The following is a 10083-nucleotide window of genomic DNA, read 5'->3' on the forward strand; positions in this document are numbered from 1 at the left end:
TTACCCTTCCTACAACAAGATGCACACTAAAAAAATATACATTTAACAGTTACATTATTACATAAAGAATTCACAGATTCCATTACTTACCTACATATTTATTCCAGAAGTCATTCTATGTGGGGAAAGAAAAGAAATCAGGTTATTGGACAGAAAACAGCATAAAAATGTATTTTAATTAAGGCTAAACTCTAAAGGCTTGATTTTCTCTGTGTTTTCACTACTATAATTTAAAAAAGTAGGTTTAAGAGGCCATTATTGGCACAAGTACAAAGTATAGTGAAATTCTTTCTTGCATGTGCTAATGAACAACATTGGTCCTGTAAGTTGCACTGGATAAAATCATCAGAAAATTGTAATGAAAATAATAATAATAAAAGCAGTGAACAGGTGCCCTATGTGAAGGAGTTCAAATGGTCTTGTTCATGAGTGAGGACAGAGGTGATTGGGAGACTGGCTAATGAATCAGTGTAGTGTAGTTTTCCGCAAATCAGGTCACCCCATGATGGTGAAGATTGAGTTAAGTCCTTAGATGAAGTTTTCAATTTCCTAGCCAGTCTGTCTCCTTCTCACATATGGTCACAAGCGGTGGGTTGTGAAAGAAACAATCAGATTGCAAGTACAAGCAGCCAAAATGGGGTTCTTGTTCAATATTGCTGAGCTCTTTGATGGGGTGGGTAGCTCGGCAGTATGGGAGAACCTTAAAGTAAAGTAGAACTACTGTTTCTCCAGATCAGAAGGAGACAGCTGAGGTGGTTTTGGGCATACAGTTACGGTATGCACAAACGTGGGCTCCTAAATGTGTACCAGATATGCTTTAAGAGGAGAACCCCCAGGGGTTGACTCAGATACTTGGAAAGAGAGGGAAAAAATTATTGAAGACAGAAGTAATAATAAGATTAACTACTCATTTTCGTTCTCATTATTTATCCTTATTTTTATCATTATCATTATTATTATTACATTTCTCACGCTTCCATTACTTAATTTCTGTTAAATGTGAAATGTGGGGCATGTCACAGATACTAGAAGTCAAGTCAATACAATGTTGTGAGATTCCAAAACCCTCCACCATACAAAGATCAGTTAGTCAGTTATTTTTTAACATGCTTAGTCCTGAACAGGGTTGCAGGGGTCTGCAGGAGCCTATCTCAGCTAGCACAGGGTGAAAGCAGGAACAAACCCTGGATTGGGCACCAGTCCATCACAGAGCCCATACAAAGGTGGGATTCTATTATACAACACACTGGCAATAATAAATCGATTACTACTTGTAATGAATCATGTTATTCAAAATGGTGCAATCTGCTGCTAAGAGATATCCATCCATCCATCCATCCATCCATCTATCAGTTTCTTTATCCTGTACAATGTGGCTGGACACCTGAGTCCTGACATTAGCATCTAGCACTAGGCAGGAACAAATTTTCCTGTTGAAGGAAACTGATTCAAACCTACTTTTAAACAGTACAAATATTGACGCATTTAAACACAGACAGTTAACCCAGCGTGTAAGGGTGTACTTATGGGTGTAGCACAAAGATGAAGCTACTCTCGTTTAGTTTAATTTTCCTGCCCAATCCATTGTGTCCCATGCAGAAGGATCTCAGCCATTCGTGTCAACCTTGTCGTATCTTCTCATTATCAGCAGTGGTCCAGATATGAAGATTTTAGGGTTCTGGGTCCTCTCCTTGACAACTTAAACAAGTGACAAGTGACCCAAAATCCAAACTCAGATGTCATTCATGTCTGTGTGCAGATCCACAGTCCTAATGTCTCTGATGTGATGTGTCTCAAAAAGTGATGAGGCCTTCCTTGCGATGTCCGGTCCACAGGTAACAGTGTAGCAAAATACTAATGTCTTTCTATTAAAAGTCAAAAAGTTCAGTTTACGGACATTAAAGTCACAAATAATGAGCTGAGCTGAGCTGATCGGGCGTGCAAACGTGCAGATGAACTGCAAGTGGTTTTTCACTCCTAGCACTACTGCGGTTGACCTGCTTTGCCATTCAGAACAGTTTAAAATAATCACGACCTGGCTTACAATGCAGTGTCTCCAGCTCAGAAAAAGTTAAAGAAGCCGAGGTGGCAAAATTGTCTTGAACTTCTTTTGGCATGTGAGGAGCTGCTGAATCTTTTTTCCTACAGCATGATGTTCTTTGAAGAATGGAACAACTGTTGTCCTGTTGCACAATCCCTGTCATCTTGGCAGCCTACTTTACTTTCCTAGACTAGATGGGATCACAGAATCAAGCAGCTTGCTCCATCTCATGTGAGTAATAACAATATTGACCCAAACTTTGGTTAATTTAGCAGGTGTCGAGTTCTTTGATTTAGTATATACTGTATAAACAGTTGTGTGTGTTATTGACATTGCTTCACAATATAGTGTTATGTCACCATGGGTTATAAGCACATTGCTGCCATCAATGAAGTGTAAGACATTCCAATTATATTTCGATCACATAGATCATGGAGTTTTTTTTTACTTCCTACTCTGTGGTTTGCAAATTGTTACATATATTTATTAAGACTTATTAATGCAGGAAGCAGGTCAGTGGTTAGTGATGCCAATTCTTATCTCAGTCTATGTCCACACTACTACATTTTTATTTAAAAATGGTGTTTTTAAACCAAAGCAGTCTCAGCCTGAACTAGTGTTTTCACATTGTTTGTGAAAGTATCTTTGTCCACACTAAAACAATTGGACTAATTGAACTGCCAATACTGATGCTCTGTGCAAGAAAGGACAGAGCCGACTATACTTTCTTAGAAGGCTGGCGTCCTTCAACATCTGTAATAAGATGCTGCAGATGTTCTATCAGACGGTTGTGGCGAGCGCCCTGTTCTACGCGGTGGTGTGCTGGGAAGGCAGCATAAAGAAGAAGGACGCCTCACGCCTGGACAAACTGGTGAGGAAGGCAGGCATGGAGCTGGACAGTTTGACATCTGTGGCAGAGCGACAGGCGCTGAGCAGGCTCCTGTCAATCATGGAGAATCCACTGCATCCACTAAACAGTGTCATCTCCAGACAGAGGAGCAACTTCAGCAACAGACTGCTGTCAATGTCCTGCTCCACTGACAGACTGAGGAGATTGTTCCTCCCCCACACTATGCGACTCTTCAATTTCACCCGGGGGGGTAAACGTTAACATTATACAGTTATTGTCTGTTATACCTGCATTGTTATCACTCTTTAATTTAATATTGTTTTTATCAGTATGCTGCTGCTGGAGTATGTGAATTTCCTCTTGGGATTAATAAAGTATCTATCTATCTAAAATTCAAAAACACAAATGATGTAGACGTTTGCCTACACTGGGTATGCACATATTGGCATAAAAACCCTTGAAGGGTTGGTAATTTCGCTAGCCACAGGATTCATCACGAAACCGTATCAACCGGTAAATTATTTACACGTTTTGCAGCATTTATACTGTACAAAATGTAGCTAAGATGCATTCAAAAACAGTGTCTGTTAAAACCCACTGTGGCACTTCTTGTGTGATTTTTGGCTATACAAAAATAAATTGTGTTGTATTGTATGCAGATAAGCAGCACAACAAGCACCTTGAATAAAATGCCCCTACGGTGGCTATTTTGGAATATGGTTTTCTTTCATGAGGGGTGACCAATGATGGAATGAGACATTGTAATGAACAGGTTTGAATAAGGGAAGGCCCATGTAATAAGCACAAACAAATCAGAGTGCGATTGGAGTCTGTCCACACCACAATGCTGAGGCTGCATCTTCAGAAGTGCTCTGGAGAGCGTTTTTAAAAGTCTCTCTTTTTCAGGGGTTGAAAACGATGGGATAGTGGAGACTAATGTCTGCATTTTTAAACAAAAACTTAGTAGCAAGGATGGGGGCCTCAGTTGGATTGACATTAAAATTTCACACTCTATGCCGATGGATGTGAGTGGGAGGTTTCAGATTCAAATCCTAGAACAGAAAGGACCTGTCAGGCTCTGAAGCGCAGACCTTAGAGTGTCACCAAATGTTAGGTGACCCATCACCAAAGTACTCAGTTGTCCCCATTGTAATAAGCACAAGTAGCTTCTCAGGTTAAAGAAAAAGACCACGAGGAACAGGTTTTACAATTTGAGTCCTTCAGGGGCTGGTTTAGAAACACAACCATTGCAGTGACCATTGCATGACCAGTTCTTTAGAGTTAGTAATTTAAGAGACCTTTCTGTGGAATTTAGAAAACCGCATGCATGGAAAACATAACTAGAAGGGTCAGACGTTACAGTTTATTTTACTTTTACAGTATATGCTAATGTGCGTTCCTCTCATCCCAGATGTAAGTAGCATCTATCAATAAGTTACTGTATTTAGAATAAATGTGTTATAAAGCAAGAAGTAAGGAATAATTATGTTGCATTGACTTTTTCAGAAGTGTCACCACCTTATTCTATAGAAGAAGAAGAAAAAGAAGAGTGGCTACAGGTTCTTAGGAGATCTTGTTTCAGTTTAGCAGGCAGACTTCTTGGTGGGCTGTTCAGGACATACTATAAGTGTACTTTTGAGGCCAGGTGGGCATACTTGGATCAGGTGGAGTGCAAACCTGTCATACTGGTATTAGGATTAGCCCAGTGGGTTAGCCCTTCACAGTAGGAGCCAAAGTAAAGCTCTATCGGGGTATAATGGAGTTACAACACTTGTTTGCCTCTATGGATGTCATAATTTAGCCTTAGACATCTCTGGTTTTATTAACATTGTTGTTATGTTGTAATGGGTTGCCAGTTTTTCCTTTCTACCCACATTACTAGCACTTACGTGGTATTGAGGTGTCAGTTTCTATCAGTTCAAATGATAGATGACCCATTTTGGGTTCAAACAAAATCATAAGGCAGCTTGTAAAATTAGTGCCTTGGCAGGCTGAAAGAATTTGTCGGCGCGCATGATATCATTGTTTGCAGCAGCCTTGGGGGTTGTTCTCCTTTATGATTCAGGGGTCTAAGACTGTGTTGTCTGATCTGGAAGCCTGGGTTTGATTCCCACTACTGATGTCCCAGGGAGGACGTGAGGTTGGGAAAGGAGAGAGACCATGGAGCAAATTCCTTGCTGGTGACAAGTGACTATTTAGGTAGGGTTAGGAACTCTTGCTCTTGTTTATTTGACTATTTTATTTGCCATTTTGGTTTTTCATACTTCACCGATTGTACTGACGAACTTTAGTCTGTGTAACAATAATCCTTTTTCCTAGTCCTGCTAAAACGTTCTTTATTCAATCCTTTGCCATTCTTAAACTTGAGACCCCTAACTTCCTGGATGTTCCTCGTTTCGTCTGGCCACAATAAATCAAAATAAATCTTTAAAAAGAATGAGACCAGTATTCTAGTTCTATGCATTTTTCTATTTCAAGCAAAACTTGTAAAGAAGGTAGCACCTGTACTGTGATAAAATCAAACATTCTTCCAATGGGTATTTGTAGGTTTACCAAAATGGCAACTTTGCTTTCATTAATGTCATGACTGGTTATTTCTCATTGTTATTCTATTTTTTTTTTTCCTTTGAATTGTTTAGTTCTATATAGTTTTGAGGTCACTTTTCCCAATTATAGTGTTTCAAATTGGTGTTGCTTTAGCATGTTTATAGGTTTAATTGCACCATATTGTTTTGCTTGTGAGTTGCCGCTATGCCTGGTTTTGTTTACCAGTTGCTATGTGTTTGCTTCATCAGAGGTCACAAATAAAGTTATATCATGGTCACAGGGTATAAAGTTAATTTCCTAAGATCATTTAATTGTCTGCGTTTATGGACATTTTGGCTCTGGTTCATTTTTCTCTTCGTGGTTTGACTCATTTTTCCTTTGGGTTTTTTCACTACAAATTACGCTGATATCACATTATAAGATTTTTAGTCATCTGTTATGTCAGACTTGCGGAATGCAGTTGTTGATCTTCTCTCCGGACCATGTTAGTTTTGAATGACTGGAAATTGCTGGGAACATCTATTTTACTGACTGTGTGCCGACCTTCCAGTACAGTCATGCTCGCTTCTTTATCTTACAGCCAATAACGTGCTACCTAACAGAGTCGTCACTGTGCAAAGCCTTAACAGTTATGGCGAGTTCAGCTGCAATTTCTCCCCTTTTTTATCTTTTTACCATTCTAATGTAAAACACTTCTCATCTTGTAAGGTGACACCAAAACACCAGCATTCTTTATTCCTTGTTGCTGCATTCTATAAATTGTACTTCTGGATGAGCATTCATTGGTTGTCTGCTCTCATGCACACAGAGACTGCTTGTACAACAAAAATCAAACCTGATTGGTTTAATCGGAGCAAGTCACAGGTTGGAGTGAATGGCTGGGTATGACACATTGCACGACTGCCTTAATGGACGCCAGCTGCCACCGACTTGCAAAAATTATGTAAATGAAGGCTATGAATGAAAATCGCTGGAAAAGCCATGCTAAGAAAACTTAGGTTTATGTTTAAGAGTTTGTTGCTTTGATCTCTTGTCTTCTGCTAACAAATTTTACTCTTGGTCACCCCCTTGCCCTAAACTGAAATATCATTGAGTACTGTTGCTATGAGCTTACCTTTCACCTGTTCTGCTAGAAGGTGAAAAATGACATGCTACAAGACAGTACAAAGGGAAGATGAAAGTGAGTTAAACGTAAGTCAGGGTTAAAACTGTGAGATCAATAACACTAGTGTCTTAGCCAAAAATCACAAAGCAAAATGTGTAGTCAAAAACTAAACTATAAAACCAGAACTCTTGTACCGAGAGCACTTGCAAAAGGTTTAGGGAAGGTATCGACAATCTTACATGTCATCTAACATGCAGCCTTGGCTTATCAAGCATCACACATAAAGTTTTGTAACATCACGTTGCATGAATTCTGGGACTGCACCCCCCAGTAATAGAGAGCTGCTTTGCAGCAACAAAGCTGCAAACTGCCAGCGCCCACAAAAAAACAGAAACACCATCATCCATCTATCCATTATCCAACCCGCTATATCCTAACTACAGGGTCACGGGGGTCTTCTGGAGCCAATACCATCATTATAACCTTAATAAAAATACACATTACTCTAACACAAATTGAATGAAAGTAATTAGAAAATGTAATTCTGTATGTTCAAAACTTGCCCAAAAAATATAACACATTTTGAAAAAAATCCTGAGAGTCAAAATCAATCTCCCATACTGTAATAAAGTTGATACTCGATTTTGCAAAGAAACGGTAGTGTTGTACAAAAATCCAAACAAATAAAGCAAGGGTTTTAGAAAGTAGCACAGAGCAATGAGGCTTCACAAACAAATGTCTTTTCTGCATGGCGACACAGGCTGGACCACAACAATGTCACCAGTTTGAGGTAGAAATTGTTGATTGCAACAACAAATGGAAATGGAACCCATTAGGGTTTGAATTGACTGTATTGAGCAGTGCTGTGATGTCTCCACCCCACAGTGAATTAGAGTGACATGAGGGGTTCTTTTTTTTATTATTATTATTTTTTTGCTCTGTGACTGGGCTGGCGAGCATCTGGTTGAAGATTTAGGGTGACACTATGTGTGGGGGGCATGGTGCCAACCTGTTGCAGTATGTAAACGTAACAACACTATGCATATTAAGCAATAAGAAATGTCTGCGTCATCAGAGCTACTTTGTTACACATCAAAGGAGGGAAAACTGGACTTTCTTTCTTTAAAGAAGCACTGTAAGTCGCGCTTCAATTTAAACAGGGCTGAATTCTTTCCAAAAATATGAGCCTTGTTTAACACTGGGAGCAGAATTTAAACGCGTTATACATTGGGGTCTGATTTTTACTAAAGGTTTCGTTAAAAGGAAAGCCCAGCTTTATCACACTTCCTGAGCCCCAGATTTATTTCCATGAGTTTTCATTCATTCTTCCCATGGCCTAACATGGGTGTGCGTGTTTGTGTGATGGGACTGCCATGACATTTTCCAGCTTGTTCCTGCTTTGCTTTGTAACCTGATGATGATAGAGAAAAGCCAAGCAAAATGACACCCTTTATTGGCTAACTAAAAAAATTACAATATTTAAGCTTTCGAGGCAACTCAGGCCCCTTCTTCAGGCAAGATGTAACCTGATGACGAATAAAGCAGACTTGGAAAATGGATGGACATGTGGATATCCTTACAAATCCGACAAAGAAGTGTTGCATTTTTTACATTGGAATGCACGCATTTAGGTATTTTTGTGTATTGTTTCTTATTTTATTGCTTACACCAAATATCTTTTGTTAACTGGGCACATCAAGGATTAAATGCATTGCTGCACTGAACTACTATAATAGCTTTTGTAGAAGATATTCACTTTGACTTTTGATGAGACTCTAGACACAAAATGATAAGTGCAAACAAAGCAACTTACCGTCTTGTCAATGTCTTCAAACACCTCCCTGGCTTCTTCCTTTGAGCACTTTTCTTCATAGCATTCCCTTTCCAAGTTTCCTTTCCGCAGCTCTTCAAATGGACTGTTGGCCCGCTTCAGCCGCTGAAGGATCTGATTTGCACTGCTCTGTGTTAGGAAGACTAAGCCAAACAAAATCGAGTTGAACACATCTACCAACATGAACATTCAAAGAAACAGAAAAACAGATGCAAAAGTAGAGAAATTGACACCCAACACGTTGCAGACTAAAAAAAAAATCCTCCAAAGGGTATCAAAGAGAGCACTTGCTGTTTGTTAGCACAGAGAGAAGCTACTGCTAAAAACAAATCCTTGACTGTACGTTTTAGATTTCATTCCCTTAAAATCAAACCATTACAGTGTCATAAATTCCCCCACTAAAGAGATTTCCAAAAAGAGTCTCCCCACATACCATTTGCATCTGTGAAAAGAATGAAATTGAAGAGAAAACAGATCTGCCACACAGGAGTCATGCTGGATTTTTTGGGAAAAAAAAAACAACCTTTACAGCCTGAAGGTAAATAACGTGTGCAGAGCAGACAAAAGTTCAACGACCAGCTTGGAACACAAAACAGAGGCCTCTCGGGCCTCTATGGATTGCAGGAGATCGAATACAAGCCCTAACAGGTTAACAATGTCGTCTGCACTAAGGTTAAAGCAACTCTTATCCATACTGTCGGACTTTTACTGTGGCACAGTGGTTAGCAGTGCTGCCACACAGATGCAGGGACTTGGGTTCAATTTCTACAGTCTGTTTGGAAGTACAATGCTTTTCTTAGGGTGTGTGGGAGTTTTCTCTTGGTATTCCAGAATCCTATCACATCCCAGAAATGAGCAGATTAGGTTAACTGGCAGCCCTAAACTGGTTTGAGGGGAGTTGGATTGTGTTTGTGAATATGCCATGTGATAGAATGGCATCCCCTGCAGGGTTATCCATACCTCGTTTCCGGGATAAGCATGGTCTCCTGCACACCTAAACTTGATAAAGAGCCCAACAATAATAGTAACAACGTAATATAATAGGGCCACAGCTTATACTAGCAGCTTTACTGTAGATGCAATACAAGGACCGACCCTGGATGGGATGTCAGCACACCACAAGGATCACCTGATATGCATGGCTGGGATGTGCAATTAAAACTGAAATGTTTTATAACACAGGCATTTTCAAGAGATGAAATTGCACATATTGTCAAGTCCAGGGTATGTACAACCGCCTCAACCCGACACAGACAGGCAGGACACAGGTTCACCACACAACATACACGTTTTATTCCCCTTCCCCATATACAATCAAGGGCAACAATGCTAGCGCAGTTCTTCTGCCTCCATTCCTCCTTACAGGCTTTGTCCTTTTTCCTCCCGACTCTGGCCATTGAATACTGGTGGCTGGCCCCCTTTTATAGGACACCCGCAAGGACTCCAGGTGTCCAACAACCTTCTTTCGGTAGCACTTCCTGGTGTGGCAAAAGTGCTGCCAAGCAGGGCCCAGCAAATGTCCAGGTGCCCCCTGGCAGTAGCCATGGGCCCCAGCTGGGTTTAGCTTCCATGCTTCAAACCCATGGCTCAGCTGGGCTGCCCTCTGTCATTCTGGGGAGGAGAGTTTCCTGGAAAAGCTCTCTCCCTCGGTCCTTCTGTTGTCAGGGCATCCTGACCGGGTAAGGGCCCCGGCCATCTGCCACAATATG

The 10083-nt window shown here is 40.4% G+C and overlaps 1 protein-coding gene across 1 annotated transcript in view; it reads right to left on the reverse strand.

Annotated features, from left to right (window-relative positions):
* Positions 1 to 9031, reverse strand: part of f10 (coagulation factor X) — a 33967-nt gene extending 24936 nt beyond the window's left edge. The window contains exons 1-3 of the mRNA XM_028801133.2: positions 8808 to 9031; positions 8357 to 8517; positions 91 to 115 (exon numbers count right to left, since the gene is read on the reverse strand). Of these exons, the coding sequence (XP_028656966.2) occupies positions 91 to 115; positions 8357 to 8517; positions 8808 to 8868 (247 nt within the window). The 5' untranslated portion in view covers positions 8869 to 9031. The remainder of the gene's footprint in view (positions 1 to 90; positions 116 to 8356; positions 8518 to 8807) is intronic.
* Between the last annotated feature and the right edge of the window lie 1052 nt (positions 9032 to 10083).

The sequence above is a fragment of the Erpetoichthys calabaricus genome, chromosome 4 (assembly GCF_900747795.2).
Source record: "Erpetoichthys calabaricus chromosome 4, fErpCal1.3, whole genome shotgun sequence".
Taxonomy (NCBI): Eukaryota; Metazoa; Chordata; class Cladistia; order Polypteriformes; family Polypteridae; genus Erpetoichthys; species Erpetoichthys calabaricus.